We start from the raw sequence: 27,947 nt of genomic DNA on the forward strand, positions 1-27,947 counted from the left end.
CATCATTATGAAAAACAATGATTATGTCTTCATTAGTAGAATGTCAATTTAACTTTTGTAGACTGACTGGCCTATCACCAAATTCGAGTTTTAACTTCAGTAACCTGTTGCCACAGTAACGCGTGCTTCATGGACAAGTGTAAACTGACAAAAAACCAGTTTGAACAAAATAAATTTTTTGGCGTCGGGAATGCCCATGTTGACAGATGTGAAATATAAAGACAGATGCGACATAAAAATATGCATATTATATACATGCAGTAATTACCCTACCCTAGAGATGTTTGCAAAGTTCCAAGCGCCAAAGAGGTCATCAACGAGCAAACGAATACAATACGATTCACGAAGCAATTGCAAAGTATGCAACGATATCACCACAGGTTTGGGAAAAACTGTTGAAAACATATAATTTAGAATTGTAATCATAGAAGTAAGCAATGTATAATCAAAAATATAATAAAAATGAGTAAAAATATCAATTTCTTTTTTTTCGCTGCCCAAAAATTAGATAAATAAATAAGAGAAGAGAGAGAGTTGAATAAATACAATTTTTCTCGTGGCGATGGCGACTTCGCTGGTGATGAAGATGGGTTATTTTTTAAGCCCACGGAAAAAAGGTTCACGATTTTTAAATAACCGAAACAGGCGCTTTGCCTTGTGGTGACCAGAAAACAGTTGTCACCACCCCTCTTCTTACCACAGCCAGTGGTGTCCTGTGTGCTACTATACTACCAAGTACTGGGATCACCAGGTCGTCTGCCCAGCGTGGTGATTACGCGTCAAAATACTTAAAATTATTAAAATTCGATAGAAACTAGGGGTTGTTTTATTTGATGCGCCAAGGACGTCCATTTCAATGGTACATCACTTACTGTTCTTATTTTTGTTCCAGTAACGATTTTGAAACAAGAAAAAACCGAGTCGTACCATTCTACACGAAGGGTTTCGTACACTAAGAAAATCTCCGGTACCGTACCAGTCCACCCTTAAGTATTTATAACTCGTATTGGAGATTTTCTTCCTTGTATATCATCGGCATACCATGTGCACACCCGCTATGCACGCCACTGCGTACCACTATTTATAAAAACAACAAAAACATGATTTTTGTCTCTATATGTTGAATCGCAGCCCCCTTTAATATTTATTTTATTTTAGGATTAGTTGTTATAGCGGCAACAGAAATACATCTGTGAAAATTTCACCTGTCTAACTATCAAGAGATACAGCCCGGTACAGACGGACGGACGGCGGAGTTTTAGTAATAGGTTCCCGTTATACCCTTTGCTTACGGAACCCTAATAACCAAATCTATTTTTATACTATCTTATTCATGAACTAAGCTTGAAACATATTAATTTAATAGCTGACTACCGTTTTTAAAAGGTACCATTGAGTCCTAAAGCAGATCCAGAACTTTTTTACGTTGGGCTCTGAGACCTTGACATCAGCGGCGACGTCCCAGGCTCTCCCGGAGTAGAAGGCGACTGGATCACAATAGCCGGCAAACTTCTTTCCGGCATTGGACTTTGACTATCTGAACTTTGCCTTGCCATTTCCTGGATCTCAATAACTTCTGGCTCAGGGTGTGTTCCTCCTAGGAATCTTCTCTTTTTCCACGCAACGTATCCGAGAGAGCCAAGGGCGACTGCTATGAGAATCCCACCAAGTGTAACTCCGGTTGCTGATGCTGTTGACATTTTGTACATACCTGAAAACATTAGAACAGAAGTTCATCTAAGGCGGCAAATTGCATTGAAGTGGCAGTCAGAATAAAGTTGTCCACCACCCCTTCTACGGGGTGTCGTTCGAGGCGACGAAGGGAATATATTGGAGTACGGGCATCTCCTGCGATCACCAATGTTTCTGCCCAATGTGGGCAAACAGTCCCGTTGTGAAAGGCCTTTAATCCAAAGTGGACTGTTATAGGCTCTTGATGACGACCTTAATTTTACGGTGCTGAAAGTATTAAGTACTTAAATACATTAGATACATAAGTATTTGACGGCCGATTGGCGCAGTTTGCAGCTACCCAGCTTTCTGAGTCCAAGGCCGTGGGTTCGATTCCCACAACTGAAAAATGTTTGTGTGATGAGCATGAATGTTTTCAGTGTAGGTATATTCTAAGTATTTATGTATGTTATTTATAAAAATATTCATCAGTCATCTTAGTACCTACCCATAACACAAGCTACGCTTACTTTGGGGCTAGATGGCGATGTGTGTATTGTCGTAGTATATTTATTTATTTATTTATATTTAAGTATAATTTTAATAAAGGTAAGTACATGAGCATACAAAAAAAATATTTACCAGTACCGAAAATTAAGTGGTTTTTAATTTGGGTCCGCAACCGGTTTCAACTTACAAAATCGTACCCATTGAAAATGTTGGTTTTCGTTTTACCATTTAATTTAACGAAATTTAAGAAACCGTAATGAAACACGGTGTTGTTAACAAATAACCTCCAATTATTAACCGGTTTATGCCAGAAAATTTAAATTTTCAACGCGATTTTAAATAAACGTGATACGTCAACCAATAATATCTTCAAAATTTTGTACCGCTTCAATTGACGAAAACTAATCTCACTTTAGACGACCTCCGTAGCCCAGCGGTGAGCTGTGATTTTAAATGAAAGGCGCCGGTAGATTGGGGAATTTAATAAATTTCTGAATTTGGTCTGGTCTGGTGGTCCGGCTTTCGCCGTGGCTAGTTACTACCTTACCGAAAAAGACCTGCTACTAAGCGATTTTAGCGTTCCGGTACTATGTCGTGTAGAAACCGATTAGGGGTATGGGTAATATAATATACCTCTAAATAGCCATACCCCTAATCTTTTACCATCTTAGACTGAATTAGCGCTTACCAGCAGGCGAGGTCTATTGCAGCCAAGGATTATAGTGCAATCAAATAAAAGAATTTAATACTTAAAATTTGTTCGGTTTTCTAATATTTCACGAACCTTCGACCTCAAGTTTGATTACGTCGATATGCTCTTTCCCATCATCAAGCCCTGCTCCGCAAGTCCAAAGTCCAACGTCATCATACTTCACTTTGATGATCGTAACCGCACAATCTCCACGATCAAGACTTGCATTCGATGGGAAGTAGTATTTGCCAAGAATTGAACTAAAATAAAAAAAATTATGTACCTAGGAACACTCCATTTTTTCTCACTTTTCTTATAATGTAGGTACGCAATATTATCATCACTTTTTAAGAGTACGTTGATCTTTAAAAATATAAAAAAAACAAGTGCGAAAAGGTACATAAAAAAAACAAACGAAATAAAAAGAGATATTGTTAACGAAGTGTGCTTTTATTATTTTCTTAATAATATTTTTTTTTTTTTTTTAAAGTACCTAACGAAAACCTTGTTTACGTTATAATCAGATGGTAAGATTGCAATTAAGGCGATTGTAAGGCGGCAATATGAGAACATATTTTACAATTATGCTAACTTATTTCGCTACATCTTTTGAAATAAATCAATAAAATAGAAGAGTCCGCCTGTGATTTCAAAATTATTTTCGGTAATTTAGAAAGCAAAGTCTAAGAAGGTAACTATTGATGAAATTAAGCGAATAACACTTCTTTGTCTCTGTTGTTGAATGATAAATTAGTACGTATTTTTACGTATTCTACACAGACGACCGACTGACTTATGGCAGACCGACTAACAACAGACTGCCTTACGAAAAACTAACTCGACTGACGATAGACTGACTGACGACAGATTGACAGACGTCTGATGACAAACTAACTGACAACTTTCAGACTAACGACTTATGACAGACAGACTGACGACAAACTGACTAACGACAGGAGACAGGCTGAATGACAAACGTTGGCTCGATCGTATTTAAAACTTTGGAATTAGGAATGGAATTTAAAATAATTTCTCCTGAATGATTGCTTACGCTATTAGTTACCTACGAAAAAATCCTATTACAAATTTTCGTACGAATATTATAAACGTGTCATTTTGTGAGGATGTGTTTTTTTTTGGTATTCGTACTTATCTTTGTAATAATAAGACATAAGTCGTCGATTTATTACATACTTAAACTCATTCACAACTGCAGATAGAGATACGGTTACAAAGTTGTAATCTGCAAAGCTATTTTGATTTTTGCCTTATCACGAACAGTATGTATAGATTGGTTTACTAAATACCCATGTGTCTATCAGTCCACCAAGGTCCAGGGTTGTGTTAAGATCGTGACATAACCGGATACGATAAAATACATATATACCTACATATTTTTTAATATTGTCCCATACTTTACATGAGAACTTAGAAAAACACTCTTCAAATTTCCGTTACAGGTAACTTTGTTATTTATTTCTTACTGAATTGCGTAAAGCGGACAATTATTTGTCAGATATGGGTATGGTCAAGTATAACCTTATCTTTTCTCGCTGTAACACAGATTATTAAAAGTTTAAGTTCTTTGAACCTAGATTAGCGTGACCTAACGGAGGAGGCAGGAGGAGGGAGTTATTTATTGGTTTTATTGAGACATATTGGTTTTATTGAGACATATTGGGTCATCATCAACTCATTACCGGCCCACTAAAGATTTCAGGTCTCCTTTCAGAATGAAAAGGATCTAGGCCGTGATACCCAACCTGGCCAAGTGTGGATTGGTAGACTTCACACGCCTTGCAAAACGTTATGGAGTACTCTCAGGCCGGTTTCCTTACGGTGTTTTCATGAAACTTAAAGTAAGTGGTTTTCTAATTGTCCAAATTAAAACCCACATAACTCTGAAAAGCTAGAGGTCGAGGTCGAGTCGGGGTTCGACCTCGCCCTCCCGAAAATGAGGTTATGCCCTGACAACTAGGCTATCTATCAGTTTGCGTTTAGGAACCTAAAATAAATTATGGAGTTTTTTTATAGTACCTACCTAGATAATAATTGACGGACCAAGAAGATTGCCAACCTGAAGGTTAGTCGAAAATAATCGCCAACAAACAGAGCAGCACAACTCTGTCACAAAAAGCTACTACGGCAAACCTACTACGGCAAACGGGGTACGGAGTATGTCAGTCGGACAATTATCAACACTTTTTTGCGAAACATTTGCTAAAAGGTGGAAATATTTGCAATTAAACCTCACCTGTTTTCAGTTACAGATGGGTCGATGTTAAAAGACCTTCCGTTTGGTGGTTCGAATCTACAGTAGCTCAACGGTATAAGGCCTTTCGTAGTGGCGCAGGCGATCGTGATTGGTCTTCCAAGCTTCGCTGTAACATTAGTTTCCAATGCCGCCACTTGGTTCACTATACGAACTTGGATTTTCTTTATTGTTTCCAATCTTACAGATTTTGTGCCTATGTGGCAGCCCCATTCCCCGCTGTCCGATTTTGTAGCCTTAATCTTTTGAGCACACTTGCCGTCGTTTACAGTGCGATCTGTAAACCTGTAAAAATGATCAAATCATACTTAGATTGTACAAACAGGATATTGTGTAAATTGCGGATAAACAAACAAGCCGAATGCCTTAGGTACCTACAGTGATTACTGCTGTCTATTGGTAAAAGCTACCATAAGCAATAGACAAAAATTTTATCCGCCGTTTATATCCACTGACAAGGGATAAATTTTACTTGTCCATCCGGTCCATCTGTAGACAAGGACAAGGATAGCGCCAACAAATTTAATCTGCCCTTCCTTCTGCCTAATCAGATAGCCCTTCTGATGGTAAACCATCGACTATAAACAGAGCAACTCTTCACAGGGCATGCAAGGAGCACGTCCTCCAACATGCAGCCCAGTGTCCATCAATTTGAGGCCAACGCCCTTCAGACCGGAACACAGCATTGCAACAATGCTGCTTTGCGGCAGAAATATGCTTGGCTATAAAACCGGGCGAGCTCTGCCAAAGAAAGCTCCATTACTACTACTATAAAATTGGTTCAGAACCTAGATTTTACTAAAAGTCGCGTCTAATTAGCTTAAAAAGGGGTCCAACTTCATAATCGTCAAGAACACCAACTGTCCGATTCACTAACTCTTCAAATAAGTTAACAACGACGACCAGTGGTCTTAACTCTGTGGTTGTTAACTCATCGCTTGTATTCTCATGATTTTGTATGGCGATAACAGGTAGCAAATTCCGAAAAAGTTACTGTCTATACTAAATGATGGAACAGGGCAAGATTTTTTTGTTTTTAGTGTTTCTTAAAACGTAATATCTGACTAGCCAAAGTTGGAAAAAATTAATTATTCGTAATCATTTCCGATCACGTGAGTGCCTCAGTGGTATACAATCCAAACAGATAGCCCACCAACCCACACCGAAGCTGCGTGGTCTATGCTCATATACCCATCAGTGGATGTTCATATGTTCATGATAAATAAATATAAATAACAGGTACATAATAAACATTAATTAAATAAATAATAATAATAAATATACTACGACAATACACACATCGCTATCTAGCCCCAAAGTAAGCTTTGCTTGTGTTACGATAGCTTGTGTTAAGATAGCTGTTGAATATTTTAAAGAATATAAAACACCTAAATACTTATAATATAGCGATAAACACCCAGACACTGAAAAACAATCATGTTTATCACACAAACCTTTTTTCAGTTGTGGGAATCGAACCCACGGCTTAGAGCTCAGAAAGCAGGGTCGCTGCCCACTGCGCCAGTCAGCCGTCATAATATCAATTAATATTTTATGAAGAAATTGACATTGATAATTACGGGCACATGAGTCTTAACACCAACACCTTAGGTTGTTGGACACCGGGTGGCTTCCTGTAGGTCGTGATCTTTGCATGCCCTACAAAGTGTTGCTGTGTATTAAGGCGATGGTTTTTCACGTAGGAACCATCAGGTGGGTCATCTTCTTGTCCCGTCAATAACTATTATATTTTGTTCATATAAATAATATGAAAAAATAACGGAAAAAAGATAATATATTCTATGATTTGTGGAAATGCAACTGGCCTCACAAAACCTGTGTCGCCGCGTTTGGTCTAGCGGAGCTACTAAAACTTCGCAAAGTTAAGTTAAGTTTTTGTAACTTAACTTTGCGAAGTTTAAGTTTCGCAGTCACATTTGCCTGCAGATCACAAATAGAGTTCCTGATGCTTTTTAAAAATAAGTAAATACTTCGGGCGTTTTTCTCAAAAAAAAATAGGGGAGTCAAAAAATTATCTGCTAACTTCCAGATCATTTTTTGACACCCTTTTTTTGTTGGGGAAAACGCCAGAACTCTTCTAATATATCAGAACTTCTAAAGTATCTTATAATTTTTTTTTAGTTATTACTTCAGAACTATTATTAAAAAGTATCAGGAATATAGGTCTAAGCTATGCAGTTTCCAGAACAAGAATCAAATTTTGATTTTCTCAAAAATGATTTGCTATCGGAAGTTAGCAGATCATTTTATGTCTCCCCGTTTTTAAAGGTAATAACGCCAGAACTATTCGTAAAAAGCATGAGGAACTCTAGAACTCAGCTGCATGCGAAGATAACCCCCTTTTATTTGTGATCTGCTGGCAAATGCTTTTCTAACTTCCGACAAAACGAAACTTTATCCTTATTAACCAGTTTCATTTTATCACCAGTATTTCAACAACAAAACCGTTTTTTTAGAGTTTAGTAGGTAATTAGAAAGAACCAGTATTTTATTAACAAGAAATGAATTATTCATACAAATTAGGTAATTCATCTAGTAGAGACTCACATGTATATGTATACATATAAGTATAACATCCTACGTAGTTACTGTTAGGTGAATGTTTAAACACACATATGGGGCATTAGGGTGTTTACTCATATGGTCACACCGAGGATGGTATTGCTAAGACTTTGTGAATGAGGGCATGATGCTATTTCCACTGAAGCGGAGATAAGTGGAGCGAGGTCAAGACGTTTGAGAACTGAGAACCCACCGATAGGAATTAAGGGATATAACAAGATTTAATTATTACGTCATCATCATGTCCCGCTGCTAATTTCAGGCCTCCTCCCTGATACGAAAGAGGGATTTAACAACTTAGAACAACTACTTTTAGAAAGACGGAGGGAGACAAAATTATTTCAAGGTCATAGCGAGAAGTTTCTAACGGGGCGTATCGTGTAACCTCTTTTTGACAGTTGCTCATTGGTCTCCATAAAAAAACATAATTAGACAGCGGTTCATTTTTATTAAGTACTAGCGTACCCATCCCAGCCCGCTTCGCCGGGCTAGATTTTGCTTTATTTTATTTAAACAATAAACTTACATCATTAAATTTTTAATTTGAGGCTCATAATATATTAAATCATTTATTTATCTCCGTATTAATTCTCTTCTATTCCTTCTCGAGTGGGTGAAGATCATTTTCTACACCCATGTACACCCAACAATAGAATATCACCATAGTAAATAAAAGCTGTATTTGACAGTTTGACAGTTCAAATAGGAGTGCTCCGATCGTCACCAAACGTTACAGGATTACTCGCCAGGTCTATCCGGAGATTCCCTGAAAGTTTAATTGAAATCGGTCCAGCCGTTTCGGAGCCTATACGGAACACACCCACACACTTTCTCTTTTATAGATATAGATTGATGAAAGAGAAATGTATTGAGATGACAGTGAGCAGCGGTTTGAATTTTACTCAAATTAGATATTCCATCAATAAACTAAATAATCAATTCGTCAATGATGTTAACTATATCTTTAGTGAAAAAGGACTGTAGGTAGGTACGTGTTAAAATAAAAAAAAATGAACTTGAATCTAGGGTAAGTAACCTAACCTACCTAGGATCTAGGATCTACTTATGTACCTCAAAGTTATTCTAATGTTAAAATTGTAACTTATAGTTTTAAAGTGTTTAAAATCGCAAATAAAACTTTACTTAGGTCATAACAAAACAATTAAAAAACACTCACGAAAACCGCTTTCCACTGGGATGTACGAAACCACAATAAGTCATCGGAAAATCCGATTTACATTGTATACTTATATTTTCATTTTCGGACGCTAGAATAGTCTCTTTGCCATCGATATCAAATATCCTGAACGCTGTAAATAAACACAATCTAATTAAAAATTCCACTGAACGTAACTAGAACATTTAAAAACAGTTAACTAGAATAAATTTTTAAAATTACCATTTGTTATCGTAAAAACAAAAATAATGAGCTGAGCGAAGACGCGCAACGGATTCGCGGTTGGCATTTTAAACTGTCACTAAACACATTTGTCTGTACGCTACTACCCTCCCGCGCCCGTGGCCTAGTAGGTTATGCTAAGGCAACTCACACACTTAGCGGCCACGACCTCACCAACCATCCGACCACGACCTTGGTCACCGTTCGACCACGACATACTTGAACCACGGAAATAAGGTGCTTATTTTTTATTTCAATCTTTGTTATTTTCCTATGCTGCTGTCAGTGCCGAAAATTACTCAACTTAATGTGTATGAATAACCCGAAAAAAATGTGAGCCGTCAGGGGACGCCTGGCAGATGTGAAACATCGAAATTATTTTGTACAAGTTATAGGCACAAAAGTACAGATTATGACAGGAACTAAATATGACATGATATCATAAAAAAATACAATATTAGGAATTTTCTCCAGAAAATGATGACTGTTTTTTTAATATACATTTATTTTGTTCATATACAAAATGTTTTAATTCAAAAACTTCTTTAAAGAGGTGATTACTCAAGTATTTTCATCAACGTACAGTTCATATATTCTAACATACAGCGTGGCGATGCGTCGCCACGGCCTGTGTCGCCACGCCAAAAATCAGGTTTACCCTCCGCCTATAGATGTTTCACAAAAAAATATTGAAAACAAGAAACCTATGTAGGTCCCACTGAATCAAGGAAATGTAAAACCTTCAATCACGCATGCAGTGCATTTTGATTAAAAACTGGAAAGCAAACGCCCCAAGCTCGTCTCACTTCACACCCGCGGAAAGTTGCTAGCTCACAAACTTTTCTCATTTTACCCGTATATGTTAAACTTCTTGAACATTAAAGGAAAATAATTACTGCTAAATAGTAAAAAAGAAGTGACTATTCGCCTGTTCAAGAAACACTTATAAAGTGGAGTTGTTTTTGTTGCTTCAATATTACTCGTGTACACGGTTTCTGTGTGTTTTTAATTCCGTGGTAGGTACATTATTTAACTGCCTGCTGCACATACTGTATTTTCGCAAGTCAAAAGTATGTATCATAAAATAGATCTAAAAGAACTTAACAATTATACTCTCTAAACTCTCAATACTAGAAATACTTAACTTGAATAAAATATAAAAGTGTAAATCGATATTGGATAGCAGCATGAAAGCTCAAGGAAGCGATGCCATGCACTTACTAACGAACCGCGCAGCAAATTTGGGACAGGCCGGCATTACGACCATTCCAAACCTTAGTCGCCAACCGTTAAGTGCTCGAGGACCCTTAGTGATAAATGCTTACTTTAACGCATCTTAAAGTCAATAGGTTGTATTTTACGGTATACTTTTCGATAACATTGTAATTATTGAACTACCTACTTAATCCAAATAACAACTTAACGCCTGCTTTTATCTATAGGACATTTTTTTTTAAAAATATACTACGACAATACACACATCGACATCTAGGCCCAAAGTAAGCGTAGATTGTGTTATGGGTACTAAGATGACTGATGAACATTTTTATGAATAGGTAATATACATAAAATACTTATAATATAAATATAAACACCCAGACACTGAAAAACATTCATGTTCATCACACAAACATTTTCCAGTTGTGGGAATCGAACCCACGGCCTTGCACTCAGAAAGCAGGGTCGCTGCCCTCTGCGCCAGTCAGCCGTCCAAATTATCTACTTAAGATTATCTTGACAGTAAAATTACTCTTATTTTTACCAATATAAATAAATGGTATCGCCAAAATTGTGCTGAAATGATGCATACTGAAAGAGACACTAGGTCCCTCATTTTGTGGGACTGAGTTTGGAGGTTACGACCCCAAACAGTTTTTTCAAATTATTCGTGTATCATCATCAAATCAACCCACAATGAGTAGGAGTTAAGGCCGTAGTCCACCACGCTGGCCCATTGCGGATTGGTGGACTCCACACGCCTTGGAGATCATTACGAACTCTCAGGCATGCAGGTTTCCTCACGATGTTTTCCTTCGCCGTTGAACTTGTTTGAAGCAAGTGATATTTTAATTGCTTTTAACACACATAAATTATAGGAGCAGAGGTGCGTGTTGGGATTCGAACTCGGCCCTACAAAGTGAAATCGAAGCCGCTTTTAAGATAGTGGCATCAAATATAAGCTTATAAAATCCTGCTCAGTTACCTATAGTTGAAAAGCAACCGTCAGTGAGGAGCAGAGATTGGTTGTTAAGCGAGGGTGGCAACTAGAAACTGCCGAAGCCTCCTCGAGATCAGGTCAGAGAATATGCAGAAATTTCCAAACCGACCATGTCGGAGATAGGACCCGGGGCCTCCACTTAAATGACGCCGCTTAGTGTATTATCATAATATACGCGTTTTTCACAATACATTGTCATGGTTTATTGTTGTCAAGTTCATAACTGTCCGTTAAGTTCTAATTATCATTTTTACGTACCTGCCTATTCACTCATTTCGTTTGTGAGACTTCCTACTTAAAGTGGTTATTTATGATAACGAATTCTAACTATTTGCATAAGAAGTTACCTAATTATCTACTTTATTATTAATTACTTAACTTGATCGTGTGTTTCGTGTCCTTACGTGCTTTTTAGGTAGGTATACATTTAATTATTTTTTGTTTTTGAAGCGGTATACTTCTCAGATCTGTTATCATGGTATCATGTTATAAAATCATATATTACTCAGTCCCGCGAAAGTGCAGAAAACCTTTGTGGGGCTGAGTATATGCTTTTATAGCATGATGCCGAAGGCAATATAGATTTACCTTTACATAAGTTTAAATAATGTATCAAAATATTTTATACTAAGTTAAGAAATTAACCAATACCTACTATTGGTTAATTTCTTAATGGCCTTAGGCCGTAGTCCACCACGCTGGCTTATTGCGGATTGGTGGACTTCACACACCTTAGAGAACGTCATGGAGAACTCTCAGGCATGCAGGTTTCCTCACGATGTTTTCCTTCACCGATAAAGCATTTGATGTTTTAGTTGTTTAAAGCGCACATAACATAGAAAAGTTAGTGGTGTGCGCTGGGATTCGAACTCGGCCCCCCGATAGCGAAGCCGAAGTCCTAACTACTAGGCTATTACCTCTTCACAAAAAACTCTACCACTACTAAAATGCTTGATATAATATATAATCTGTTATGTCATCTGATGGTCTGTTGTAAACGAAATGCAGAGATACAGTCTTATGTGGAATATATTATATACTTATAGGGTTTTAGCCCGGGAAAAATTTACCTTTACCAGTTACAGTGGGATTTATAAAAAACAAAATTGACTATAAAATGTATGTAGAAAATTGAAGCATGAATCTATGTGTCCACAGTAAAAGCTATCTCGCAGTAATTATTGCTTGCACGGTCAAGTGGGGTCAGTTATCAATGTTCATATTTAATATTGCCTTGTGGATAAATAATGATGCTTAATGCGTTACTCAGTATTCTGCGATAGTTATGATACACGAGTAAAAACAAAGTTTTTTTGTTACACTCAGCTACATAAATCGTGTTCATAGTAACAGGTCACTGATTTAATATGTATTATATGCTCAGTACCCAAGTTCAGTTAAGATTATTTTCTTTACAAAGTCAATATCTGAGGAAGCTTGGGTTTCGGAGCAAAGCGTGCGTAGATAGTACATTTTGGAGGATCTGTTTGGAATTGAAGAAATGATAAAATTGCACCGTTCTCCTGCTTTTCGCCGATTATAGCAAATTAAGCTTAAGATCCTTGAATTATATTAGTGATCCTTTTTAAAAGTGATGTCTTAATAATTCGCACCTTCGTATACGCCCGTATATGGTGCGAAAGAGATGGCAAGATAACTGCCGCTTGTATCCCATTCCCATTTAATCATTGACAAATCCATGTTTTGTCTAAGAAATAAGTTTTAAAATAAAAGAACAAAACACTATTCCTGACACTCTTTATTACACATTCACTCCTGTTCATTCACCAAACGATCACAAAAAAAAATACATCTTGTATCTATTATACAATTATTAACTATTTATTTCCTCCTATTTCTGCCCCCCTTTGTTCTTCTGTCTGTTTTATCTGTGGCGAGTTCCTGTTGTAATTTTTTTAGCATCTGTGGAGTTATTAAGCCCTGTAACAAAAACAAAAGTCGATTTGAGTTTTTTTTGCTCAGAACATTTTTATCACATGTTAGCTACCACATGTTACCTATGATAGCAACCACGCGCAACGGTTTAACGTTCACAAGTGTCTTTTTTTCAAGTATAGCACAAACTCGTATACGGTTCGCAAATTTCTTTTACGCAAGTTTAGTATGTCTTGTATACAGGTCCTAATTGTTTTAATGCAAGTTAAGTATGCATAGTATACGGTTTGCAAGTAGCTTTTGTGCAAGTTTTTAGTACAGTCTCGTATACGGTTCGCAAATTTCTTTTACGCAAGTTTAGTACGTCTTGTATACAGGTCCTAATTGTTTTTAATGCAAGTTAAGTATGCATCGTATACGGTTTGCAAGTAGCTTTTGTGCAAGTTTTTAGTACAGTTTCGTAAACGGTTCGCAAATGTCTTTTACGCAAGTTTATTACGTCTCGTATACAGGTCGTAATTGTCTTTAATGCAAGTTAAATATACGGTTTACAAGTAGCTTTTGTGCAAGTTTAGTAGTTTCGTAAACGGGTCACAAATGTCTTTTACGCAAGTTTAGTACGTCTCGTATACAGGTCGTAATTGTCTTTAATGCAAGTTAAGTATACATCGTATACGGTTTGCAAGTAGCTTTTGTGCAAGTTTAGTACAGTCTCGTATACGGGTCGCAAATGTCTTTTACGCAAGTTTAGTACGTCTCGTATACAGGTCGTAATTGTCTTTAATGCAAGTTAAATCTACGGTTTACAAGTAGCTTTTGTGCAAGTTTAGTAGTTTCGTAAACGGATCGAAATTGTCTTTTACGCAAGTTTAGTACGTCTCGTATACAGGTCATAATTGTCTTTAATGCAAGTTAAGTATGCCTCATATAAGGTTCACAAGTGTCTTTTTTTCAAGTTTAGCACAATCTCGTATACGTATACGATTCACAAATGTCTTTTATGCCAGTTTAGTACGTCTCGTATAGAGGTCGCAAGTGCTATTTTATTTCCCAAATCTTCAACTCTTGAATATTCCGAGACAAAAACTACATTACAACAAGTCATCGCGTTACGCAGTAAGGAAATAAGTTTTGTACATTTTATTTTATTCTAAACTATAAGGCAGACCTTGACTGCAATCTCACCTGGTTGTGAATGATGATGGATTCTAAGATGTTTTAACAGTTGGAAAGGTGTCATGACATAACTTAAGAAACTATACTCACTTTGGCAACAAGCATTTCTGAAAGTTTTCCCTTTGGCTCGTCATCTCTGGGTTGTACATGGAGTTTTCCTGACCTCTTTCTACCCGATTCGGACATATCTGGATCACTGCGTAGGACTTGTTCTGAATTTCTTAATAACCTAACAAAGAGAGCAAAATTTACAAATGATACTGTACTTTAGCTCCAACAATCATCCTTATCAACCGAGAACCAAGAGCCGACAGGGCACGGGTCTCCTCTCAGAAAGAGAGAGAGAGAGTTTGGGCTGTAGTTAACCACGCTGGTGAAGTGCGGATTGGACGCCGTTAAGAACATTATGGAGAACTCTTAGGCATGCAGATTTGCTCACAATGTTTTCCTTCACCGTTCAAGTGTTTAGACTTTTTAACATTATTACAAGTTTGTGTGTTACAGGGTGTGTGTGTGTGTGTGTGTATGTCTTTCTGTCTATGGCTTCGTATTACATTCACTGAAAAAATTTACGTTAGTCCCTCTGTTATTTACAAAGGATAAAATTAAAACACTAACCATGTTTCAAATCAGATAAAAATCAGTAAGAGAAATAGATTACCTGGTAATTTGGAAAATTCCTTGTTGAATTATAGCGTCCAAACCAGATTCCATTTCCCGGACCAGTTTGACATCGGGGAACATGTCTGGAAATCTATAGCTGCAGACAAAATAAATGCGTCTTACTTTAACGACGAATAAACTTTTCATACATATATTATCACGGCGCCCCGCGGTGTTCCCCGCGTTGTTTAAATCGTTTGGGCGTAAAGAAAGGGGGATATTTGGTGTTAAAATACGAATTTTAACACGAAAAAAATTCAGGGAAAAAACCAGGGAAATCTAAAAAGTAGCATATGTTACTCTCCGTCTTTTCAACTTAATCGAGTCGTTTGATTGCTAAGATATTGCTATAAAGGACAAACAAACATGCATTTTTTAATTTTATTCATAGAACGGATTTTTCTATATAACGGGCTAGGGTCGAGGATTTGGAATAAGAGAGAGAGAAGTTACAGACTCTGATGAGACTTTAATCAGCTTCTCAGTCGAAGGATCTAGAATATACTTTTAACCACAGGTCCAGAAGGTTTCCGAGGGACTACTATGACATTTTTAAATTGTGCTTGACATAGCTCTTAAGACATACTGCCTCAGTCGCTGTGTATACTAGCTTTTATTCCATTTTAGGAACAGATTTTAGAACCTTCTTATTTCTACTGAAATCTTGAACGAAGGGTAATCTGAAATATTCGTATATATTCGTAGATATGCCATCAGTATTCAAGATCACGATTATGAACTTTAGGCCCCTAGTAACAAGGGTTATGTAATAGTAATCTAAAGGTGAAATTTAGCAGTGTTTACCTGAGCCACAAGTATAATTCTAGTACATCGAAAACAGCCTCCAAATGTATGAGATCCATTATGGTTTTGGGCGGTGGCAGCGGCCAATCAACAACGTTGCTCATCCAGTTGCGAGTTATTGGCTCGTTTCTACTGTATTGGCGGACCATCTGCAAAGAGACGGAAGGTTATTAAAAAAAAGATAGATTTTTGTATAGGTAATTTTTTTTAAATGTTATTATTAATTAAAGGGGCCAAGCACATCCGATGGTATTATGTAAATTAAGCTCAATTTACTATACTCCGCGAAAGGCAGGAGATTCTGTATGTTGAAATTTATAATTTCTTTAATCCTTATACTCCACAACAAACAGATCTTCGGCAATGTACCCTCTACGCACGTTTCTCTCCGAAACCGGAGCCTTCTCAGTATATGGTGACTTCACAATGAACAATTACACTATGAACACACTTGCATGCCATAATTATAAATTTTATTTTAAATGTCCTTTTGTTAAATTTTCTTACTATTGGCTCGTTGTGTAATTTTTCTAGTATAATTGAGGAAAGCTGACTACTGATACACAGTTTAGTAACAGAACCTTTTAGTACCGGTTAGCCCGCCACCATTTACGACTGCATCATCACTTGTCACCAGGTGAGATTGCAGTCAAGGGCTAACTTGTAGTTAATTAAAAAAAATGTAAAGCAATAGACGTTTATTGGTCGACATGATGACGATATTGCTGAAATAGTACCAGGATATCATACCTTAAGGAAAGTGGCGCAAACAAACGGCAACTTGTTGTTGATCGGCGCACAGCAGAACACGTACCGTGCCCGCAACGGTAACGGCACGTGTTGTATCATCTCCGCCAGGAACTTAAAACCTTCTGTATTGCACATGAAGTATAGTGAATCGTCCACTGTGCACAGGTGAACGAATATATCCTGGAAACAAATCAGACGGTGATATCAAGGACCTAGTTTTAGTATAGCTCGTCCAGGAAAGTATCAGAATCAATCACTAGGGTGATCCAAATTACTTTTGAACGCGTCGACAAATCAAAAAATGTTATCATACCTTTTTTGTAGAGCGTTTAATTCTCTATAAAGATTGAAACAGCGATTTATAAGTCAATCAGTCGTGTGTACGGTACAAAAATCAGAAGCAAAAAAATGCGATGAGGACTATCTTACTATAAATATTAATTTTTTTTATAGAATTTTTTTTACACCCAAAAGAATTTTTTGCGGCCGGTTGGAAAAAAAAATCACCCTAATAATTACAATAATATTATTTATTATTGCCAAACTGTGGGTACACAACAAGTTAACATTTAATTTAAACAGGACTGACACCGTCACAATAAAAATTACGTCAATTTAAAGAACAAAAATATAATCATATTTCTGATTATATTTCAATAATGTCATTTTATAATAATTAGGCAAACAATACAATGACAAATGTTGTTATACATTTTTATAAATTTAAAATACATTTAAAAAATTTCGGAACCGACAGGATTTTTTTTTAATTTTTTTTTTGGACCTGCGACTCTCGGGCAATCGCGGCCTGAGCGCTTTCACCAATTAAGCTACGGCTCTCCTACCGTCGATGCCGAAATTATGACTTTCACATCAGTCTTATAGCGACTGTGGCGTCATCTAGTAGGAAACGTTGCAGTTTCGATCTACTTTTTCAAAGGTCCATATTACAATGAGACACGTTTAAAACAAGAGATGACACATTGCTTTTGTTATACAATTACAAAAAAATTCAAAAATAGTAACCTTGTAATAGCAACCTTGTCATGAGATAAAGATAGATAACTGAATTTCTCGTATAAGGTACTCACCATCAAGCTACTGAGAGTGGCATGTGGTAAGTGGTAGGCGTACAATTCCATTTGCTCCGCAGTGGGGTGTAAACCAGCTTGTGTTATTGGATCCGGCGGCTGTGCAAGCAACGTCTTTAGCGTGGCGAGGTCTTCCGGCTTGTACGTGGTTACGAACCCCGTCTCCCAAGCGCTGCCGTATCTACCAGCGCGACCTGGTATGTAAATGATAAACTAATAACTCAAACTGTTAAGGTACAAAAGCTGATTGGCGCAGTGGGTAGCGACCCTGATTTCTGAGTCGATTACTGTGAGTTCGATTCCCACAACTGGAAAATATTTGTTTGATGAACATGAATGTTTTTCCGTTTCTGGTTGTTTATCAGTATATTATAAGTATTTACTCATAATAATGGTATTAATTTTTATATTATAATTATTTATGTATATTATTCATAAAATATAATCATCAGTAATCTTAGTACCCATCACACGAGCTACGCTTACTTTGGGGCTAGATGGCGATGATGGCTTATCTATACAATAGATTTGATATCAGATGTCAACAAGTACAATATAAATTAACACCCACGAATTGGGTTTTAATCATCGTTAGCATGCGTAGTTAGAAATCTAATTTAAGCAATAAGATATTTATTGCTTAAATTAGATTATTTTAAGTACGAAGGTAATTAATTCCATACTAATATTGTAAATAAGAAAAAAAGTATGTTTGTTTGGTTCCACCATTGAACTAACCTCGATGAAAAGTGTACATGAGCCTTGCATTCTGGAGAGAAGAAGGTAACTTTTACCAGGTAAATTTCCTGGTGAAAGTTACCTGCTACATTTAAATAGCATTTGTCTATGCATGGCTTTGGAGCCAGACAAGTTTTGGATTGAGTTTGTGTGGATATCTTATGAATTGAACTATTTTATTGTCATTGGGAGTGTATTCGTCAATTTAGTAGCATGCATAGTTTACGAATACTTTCATAACTTTGTTGTTTACATAAAGGTATGTTCAAACTTAGCATACATATTAAATAATTGTTTCATTTTAAACACACACACCATTCTACATACCAGCTATTTGCAATGCCTGCGATATGCTTATTACGTCCATTTCTTTGTCGCCATCTACATTCACCACAGGCTTTATTAGCGAGTAAAATATTATCCTTCGTATACTCCTGTATAAGACAAATCATAAAGTAAATTTTTATCTTTATTTTCTTTTAAGGTGATGAAATTAATCTTCAATAAGCAAAGATTTAAGGAATAAACGAACATCGTAAGCAGACTCCTTTGGTTGGTAAAGTGTGAGATCGAATTCAGCGGTCAATCAACCCAGTCAACACTCACACAAGGTTAATGTTAAGTTCCCTGATATTTTTTTATTGATCCCTATTAATTTTGTTTCAAAAAAATAAAGGTTGGGTAAGATTAGCTTGCTAAGCCAGTGAAAGCTTTCAACACGTTTAACTTACAAATTGATTCCAAGTCCTATGGCGTCAGTAGCCACCATGACTTTGCAAGAGCTGTCCGGATCGTTGAATTTATTTGCTTGTGCCAGTTTCGTGCCTGGAGGCAGACTGCCGTATATCACTGCCACTTCATGGCCCCTAAAACATTTGCAATGCTGTAAGAATCTAAACATAAACACAAAATTTAAAAAAAAAAAAGTTATAACGTTTCGAATATTAGTTAAAATTCGACTTAAAAAGTTATATTTTGGCAAGTAAGAAAATTTAACAAAATCAAATTCAAAATCATAATCCACTTATTTCAAGTAGAGGTTCACCGCACTACCCTATAGTGCGGTGATTACGCAAGTTAATCCTACACTCTCTTATGACTTGCACTTTCGAATCATCAAGTCTGTGTGATTGTAGTAACTCTACCACCGGTAGACGATTTTTACGACGTTTTAAGGACGATTCTCCTAGAACCCGGCAAGACACTCTGTAGTAGCTCTTTTCCAACATCATTTAAAGTTATTTAACAATCATATTTCTAACTTGTGTGGGATGAAAGCGATGTAGCCTGCAACCTTGTCATTAAGACATTCATAAATTGTATTTTAACTAGTATTAAATGTATTTTATCTACTCCCATGCTTTAAATCCTCTATAAATATTCCGAAACATTTAGCTTATTGCCAACATTAAAACACACAATAACCATTCCATCATCCAACCGGAATTTGTTGTAATTTCCTACTTTCTTTCATTATAACATTCCTTTGTTTTTTTTCCGATCTGCGCAAAGGATTTCACACAGACAGCCAATTTTTTACTGCTCGATGCGTTGTGTGTATTTGAATTTCAAAAGAAGAACATTGTTATTCACGCGAGTTGCCCGGCGGAACGCCACGCCCCTTTAAAAAAGTATCAAATCCCCGCCATTTTTAATGGCGATACCATTTTTTACAGCAAACCGCCAGATATTTTAAATATATTTTTATATTTATAATTATATTTATTGAATTCCATAGCAAATAAAAACATTTAAGTGGTATTATATCCCGCCAAGTACATCGAGATCGGGATCATATTTAAGTCTGAGATTAAAGAACATATTTAAGTCAATTTTAATAATTGCAAACGGTATAATTACTACTAAAATAAATAATTCTTTCATTAATAGTTAATACTTTGTTTATTCGTAGAAGGATGATAACAGGGTACAAGGATTGGCTGTTTTAACTGTTTTAGAATCTTTTCGAGGTTTCATATTATAGGAGTAAAAAAAAAATATTAAAAGTATAATTTTTTTTTCAATTTTATAAATTATTATATGCCACAATTGATAATTAGGTATTACTAACTCGGCTTCGCCTGGTATGATAAACCCACACTCGTGTTTAAATAACCTTTATGATACAAAAGATCCATAAACATCTATTAATGCATTGTTTCAACGTAAGCAAATGTAAATTTATTATTAATAGGTACTTTATGAATATATTATGGGATACCTGCCTCACATGGGACTGACCTCTGTTCGATTGCTCGACTTACACTGTAAATGTCGTTCTTATTGAAACATACTATACAATCTCCCTCGCGCACTTTATCCAAGGAACCAAGGGCCGTGTCTTCCACTTTTAGTTCTGTTAGCCTTTTGTATGATCTGATCTAAAATAAAGTTTTTTTTTTAATTATAATAGTTTAATTAGAGCTATAAGTTACTTAAAAACTTAATAAAATGCATATTAAAAGATAAATTAATGAATTAATTTTTATAATTTATATATATTATACTAGCGACCCGTCCGGGCTTGGTACGAGTTCGATGTTGACACTAATGTGGGGTGGTTTAAAGTGATTAATAATTCATTAATTTAACCGATCTAGGTAAGCGGCGATAGCCTAGTGGCATTGGCGTGCACAGGGTTTATGACCAGGGTATGCATAAAGCAGGTGCATGGCATAAAATGGAAAAAATCCCCTCCAATATGAGTTATATACAATAATTTGGGTATGCAGTGCTTTTCTGCATGTATGAAGTGCACGCCACTGCCTAGTGGGTAAGTGATCGTCTTTCCTTTCTTGGGGACCATGTTCGAGCCCCGGCACACGCACAACTGACTTTTCAGAGTTATGTGCGTTTTTAATTTAAGCACTTTAAATATCACTTGCTTGAAATGGTGTAGCAAAACATGAGGAACGTGAGGAAACCTGCATGCCTGAGAGATCACCATAGTGTCCTCAACGGCGTGTTTACTTTAATAAAACTGAATGTCGAATCACTGTCTTTTACTGAAAACTACATAAGAATCCGTTGAGTAAAAAAAACTATCTAAGTTTAAAAAAGTAACTTTGTTTCATACTATGTACTAGTGAGAGAATATGAGAACCGCGCCTTATTTTTGTATTATTCAGTACGAACTTTTTAGTTTTCCATATATTAAGAATGAAGTAGCTACTTATAGATTTTATAAGTAGTTTAGTACTTCATAACAATTCTTAAATTATTAGTCGAATTACAACATCATTTAAATAGAAAATCGCGACTAGTTTTTGATTTAGCCTAACAATACTAACCTCAATTTCTTCTCCAGTAGTATTACAAATTTCTTCTATTAGATTTATTGAGCCTGCTTCACCACACAAATGTAATTCCTCAACTTGTAAACCTAGAGTAAAAAACATAAAGGATATATTATTTTTATAGTATAAAAAATATTCATAATAAATGGGCATACAATCTTTTTAAAAAGAATATTCTCGAACATTATTTTGATTTATGAATTACCTACATTAAACGTTACTAAGCGCGATTATGTACTTTAAATCCTCGGTAATAAGATTCTTTGTTATGATGAGAAATTAATATTGTAGTTGAATTATTTAAATTAAATAAAGCGTGTAATAAAACTAAATTACTTAATTATTTTACCTAAAACTGCTCTTGTCCAAGCCCAACCTCTGCCTCTATCACCGATCATCTGTATTTCATCAATGATTGCGACTTCGTCTGTAAGTAAATATTTCATTAAAATAATTATACATAACATACTTTTACAATTAATATAATCTATTGAGAAGAGCCGAAAAACCACTTTGACTCATAAAAAAGCAAAACTAAAATATCAGGAATAAGCAATCAGAAAAATCTGCCTAATTTATGTCCTTCTTTGGGCGGAGGTTATTTATAAGTGTGTTGTGTGGAGGTTATTTGTAAGTTTCCCTCGATCTAGTTTTCTCTTAAAGCCCTAGACATTTTTTAAGTTATACTTCATTTGGCGCGCGAAAAATGTTGCGAGTAAATTTTTACGATGCGCGCGCCACCGTCACAAAAATACGACACCATGAAGTTAGTTATAGTCAACATTTTAGTTTTTCTAAAAAAGGTTTGACAGTTGACTTTCAATAATTCGAACAATAGCTTTTTTCTAGTGTGATTTTAAATGCAAACAGAATAAGGCGAGAGATAAAATTTTTGAAAAGAATTTTATCTTGTTACGCCAAAGAAGCTATAACTTCTAACTCGTGTACAAGAGTAGACACACGTTTTTTTTTTGTAGTAATAATTGATGGACCAGTCAGATTGTTCACGTGATGGAAAGTGGCAAGCCATTGTGTAAAGCAACAAAGGTCGCAAGGAATGCAAGAACACATCCTGCGACATACTGCCCTGTGTCCATCATCCTGAGGCGTCAAGTCTCCGGCAATTACACCGGCAACTACTCCCTTCTAGACCAGAACACTGTATTGGAACGGTGCTGCTCGGCAGCAGAAATAAGTATGGCTCTTTCCCCGTAACTACTTTGTTTTTCACAAAAAACTGTACTACTACTGAAAACGGTTTGAATAACAAAGACACAAGACGCTTCGTTTAAAAAAAAAAAAAACAGCGCATGTTATTACTAACTGAAAGAGCCACTACACACAGATTGATTTGACGTTTCAAAAGTGCTAGGTCTACTTGAAATAAATGAATTTGAACCCAAGTAATAAAGAAACTCACACAATTCATTCAATGATGTCATTTCAACAGTGCACGCCACATGCCTCGAGGGAGTCAACTCGGGTTCATCTATTAAATATGATTCTTTTTCTTGAGCCTTGTCTGTCTCTTCACTATTGTCGACTAGTGTTGTGTATTGCGATGCATGCCTCCTCTCCTCTCCTGTGATTAAATCGCATGGGGTGCCCTAAAAATGACAGTAAAGTATATAACATGTCATAGGAATCAATCTTGCTTTAGCATTATTTGATTATACTGGACATAAGTTTAACATATGCGCTAAGTAACAGTGTTTCCCATGAGGCACCCTGTTATCTGATCAACCTGAAGCTAAGATACAGTTTTGCATAAATCCATATTAATATTATAATCCCTTCTAATATTATAAATGTCAATGTAAGTTTGTTTGTTACGCTGCAAATGGGGAGCCCAGGACTGCGGATTTTTGAACTCCCTACAAAGTACCTAAAGTCTTAAGGCGACTTGTTTAATGTAATTAATCAGTCACATTAAACAAGTCAGTGACATTACACAAGTCGCTGGAGTCGCTTCGTACCGTGGAGTGTGGAAGTCCTTACAAAAACTTTACGTATGTCCAGCAGTGGGCGTATACATGCATATCGGTTTAAATAATGATATAAATATGATATTATAATTGTCAATGTAAGTTTGTTTGTTACGCTTTCACACAAAAACTACTTAACCGATTCTTATGAAACTTTGTACACATATTCTTGGAAGTGTTAGAAGTAATAAAGGATACTTTTTATCCCGAAATTAAGCTCGGTTCCTTTGGGAGAGGGGATGAAAGCGTTTGATTTTACACCATAACTCAGACAAATTATAAACGATTTAAATAATTATTTTTGCACTATGGAGGTTATAATATGTGTTTAATTTTGCCCCAACTTTGTTTAGATCTGACGAATGTGGTTGGATATAGAGGACAGAACTCATCAGCGGACAGCAGCAAACCCCTCATTTGAGGCTTAGCTGAATACTTTAAAAACCAATTCAAGCACAGACAAAGTCGCGGGCAGCAGCTAGTTCATTTATAAAATTTGACATTTGCTGCAGAAATACCTTACATTCCAGATACTTTTTATTCAGTAAAAGCAACCAGGTACAATTCATGCAGGATTAGATAAAATTCACTTTAGTTACATTGGGCCATAACAACAAAATCAATGTTAACAAGTTTAACTTCAGAGATAGTTTGTAACCTGGAATATAGGATATTTAGCCTTATATGAATGATTTCCACAGGATTTAAAGAAACATGCGTATGATGTCACAATCAACATCAGGGAAAGAAAAGATCTAGGCAATGTACTCTTAACATAGATAACATGTGTTTGAGAGTATCTTGACCAAGTCCTGTTTGGTGTGGAGTATTAAGAATGAAGAAATTATAAATTATACCATATTTATTCTCCTGCTTTTTATGCAAATTAACTTTATTTTCATTGTATATCATAAAATTCCAATATCAGGGAAAATATAAACTATTAATAGATATTACACTACCTTAGAATTAGATTTGTGGTATATTTCAGTAGCTAATAATTTAAGAGGTCCACAGTAAACACCAGACTTTGATGTCAGGAACTTCTCCATTGCATGATAAGTCTTTCCTGAATTAGTGGGTCCAGCATGAAATATTATCTTCCTATTAATATTACGAGCTTGGGGATACCTGTGTTAATAAATAATAATTTATAATAAAGTAAGCAAATATATTTGTCAAAATATAATTGAAGCAATTTTTATCCATTTGTTAAGGAACCTTTTCTAATTAAGTTGTGCCGTGACTTCTATCGTAAAAAATATGAGCAGATTAGAGTTTTGAAAAAAAATATATTCAATTCAATTCTTGTTTATGGCTTTTGTCTGTGCCAACTGGGCACAAAAAAAAAAAAAAAAAAAAATATATATATATATATATATAATATATTCTAAGAGACAACACTTCAGTGATTGCTGAAAGGTCTGCTGTCAAAAAGAACCATTTGAGATCATTTTTTAAATTTAACAAATATAAAAATCTACCAGCCAACTAAATTAGTATGTAATTAAGTAATGCACTTACAGCTTCAATAAACTATGTTGAACAATAAGTTTAATTAATATAAGTTAGTATTAAATTTTATGAAAATTCAATTACAAAAAATACAATCCTTTTGCTCAAGCTAAAGATTATTAATCCCTAACAAATTAAAATCATATCACTGGGTACAGATCTCTTTCAAAGGAGACAGGAAATTAGAGCATTGGCCTACCTAGCTATCGTTATCTCTCTCGCAATGTAGTTATACAATACACACATGGCAGTGTTGTATTACTGCTTGATTTGGGGTTGTAATCACTAATGATTAAATAAACTAATGCATAGCCATAATCACATAATCTATATAAATAACTCACCAACTAGCAGGAGTTCTTAAGTCAGATATTTTCTTAAGATCATCTAAGCAGTCAAGATGGGGGAATGCAAGTCTAGCATGTCTAAGGAAATATGGAAACAGGTCATCAACATGGCCAGCACCTAAAAAACAAAGTTATAATTACTTGAATAGAACATGATAAACAATGAACTATGAGCTAAATTACCTATAATTTGTACCAACCAGAGAAATTGGTAAATAATACTTTGCATTATACAAATGCATTCCAAACAAAATTGCATAAAGTGTAATAAATATTTAAAAGATTAATGGAGTTATGGTGCAATAATTAAGAAAGAAAAATAAATAATTTTAGTGCTGTTATTGCACAAATTTTACATTAAGCAAAAAATAGAGGTATTCCTTAATGAGTTTTATGTAGCTTATAATCTGCATTCTGACAAATTCTTAACAAACAACACACTTTTATAAGTTAAAGTATTTTACCTACACTTTAAGGAACTTACAGGGAATATCAATTTAATGAATTTTTAAATGCATATATATATTTTTTCAACCGAGAACTGTGCTTAGTGGTAATATGCTCAGGCTGCTATTACCAGAGTCACAGGTTCAAAACAAATACCTACTGTAATTTATTACTTTATACTTTGTTACACAAAGCCCCCAATTTTATAAAAAGACACTATGTATGCACATTTTGCTGTGAAACATCCTCAGATTTAGAATTCACAATTAATAGTAACAGGCTGGTTGTTATAGATAATAGCAAATCAAGCTTAATGTTCACTGTATAACTTTCTTTAATTTAATTTAACATGCCTTGCCAATATATTCTGCTTTACAGATCATAATAAGCATTACAGTAAAAATGTGTTTAGTTTTTGTTGAGTGTTTATTTTTTAATTCAATTGCAAAAGAAGTTTAACTTTTAACATCAAGCATAAACTTGTTAAAACGATTAAATTCACCAGAATGAGTCTTGGACATTTAATTGGTTTACACACCATAACAAAAATTTATAATATTGGCCTATACCAAAATCAGTGTTCTTTACCAACATCCGGGAATTGAACCCAGGACTTTGTGATCTATAGTTGAACAAGCTAACATTTAACCTAATAAGCCAGATGAGTGTTTATAATTATATAGTCTAAATATTGAGTGTTCCTTACCTACTAATATATCGCTTATTGTAATATGTAAATCGGGGGGTAAATCATGTTCCAAACAATGCCTTCTAAATGACAAAAAGGATTGATGCAATAACTGATCGTCCAAACCATTTTCTGCCGCTAAAACTCTAACCTCTGGCTTCTGATAAAACTTGTTCAAAATTTTCAACAAATCTTGCTTTTTAAGCCGTCCTGTGAATTCTTCACCTATATTTATATCATCTGGATTTGGTTTAACCGGTACGGGAACGAAAAGAGCAGACGGGTTGCCTTTATCGTGTTTTTTGGTTCTCTTGAAAACATAACCTACATTGCACACTTTGCCTTTTTGAGAATTAAAAACACTTGTAACAAATGGTGTAATGCACGGCTGTAGTCTATCTATAGAATAAACGGTCCATATTCGTGAAAAACCTTTGTACATTTTGGTAAAATTATAAAATTAATTTAAACTACAAATTTAACAATTTCGTTCTGTCACATTGTACCACAGACCAGTATCTATATAATTGTACGCACAGAATGCATAAATATGTACTATGTACAATACCTGACTTCACTGTATACCAACTAATAATATAATCCCTCTCTATGGTACACTGTGGGTAAAATCCACAGATATAACACCAAACAACCTGGTATTCTCTGTATAAGGCACTATAGTCGGAAAAATGTAATAGGCCCGTTTTGACATTTGTGCAAGACCATAGAATGTAACTTGGAACGAAACTGAAAGAAACAAAAAAATAAAAATCAATTATATACAGTGTTTTAAAAAATACGTAAATTTTTTTGGGACGTTAAATAATATGAAAGAATATATCGCGAGTATTCTTTTTGCGCTTACTTCATAGTAGCATGCAATTTATAATTGTTGCGAAACGTTCCGAAAACAGTTACGTTCTCAGTCTTTTTTTTTTTTATACTAGAGCTGTAACCATTTTTTTACTGAATATCGAAATTAAATATTGTGTAGTTATCTTTACTGCAAAGAATGAGCTTGGTTCTCAAAATGGGTTCTAAATAATGAGTCTGAGATAATGTATCTGACCAAGCGGCACATGACTGAAGCGTCCCCGCGCGCACTGCGCAGTTTTTCGTTCCTCATCTTGTAAAGTTGACTGTGCGCTCGTTTAAGTTTGATATATATTGTTTACTATTACGTTAACTATGGCTCTTCTATTTTGGA

General features: G+C 35.4%; 1 protein-coding gene across 1 annotated transcript; it reads right to left on the reverse strand.

Moving 5' to 3' along the window:
* Positions 1 to 27,245, reverse strand: LOC120623695 (ATP-dependent RNA helicase SUV3 homolog, mitochondrial). Its single transcript, XM_039889869.1, is given in 19 exon segments — positions 1 to 1,711; positions 2,966 to 3,132; positions 5,127 to 5,429; positions 8,905 to 9,037; positions 13,174 to 13,285; positions 14,507 to 14,645; positions 15,078 to 15,176; positions 15,884 to 16,032; positions 16,634 to 16,813; positions 17,725 to 17,918; positions 18,790 to 18,896; positions 19,194 to 19,328; positions 20,704 to 20,843; positions 21,753 to 21,844; positions 22,108 to 22,185; positions 23,179 to 23,365; positions 24,706 to 24,874; positions 25,603 to 25,723; positions 26,759 to 27,245. Coding segments are annotated over 19 exon segments (3,219 nt in total). The 5' UTR covers positions 27,183 to 27,245; the 3' UTR covers positions 1 to 1,421.
* Between the last annotated feature and the right edge of the window lie 702 nt (positions 27,246 to 27,947).

Source organism: Pararge aegeria, chromosome 5, assembly GCF_905163445.1.
Source record: "Pararge aegeria chromosome 5, ilParAegt1.1, whole genome shotgun sequence".
NCBI classification, from domain to species: domain Eukaryota; kingdom Metazoa; phylum Arthropoda; class Insecta; order Lepidoptera; family Nymphalidae; genus Pararge; species Pararge aegeria.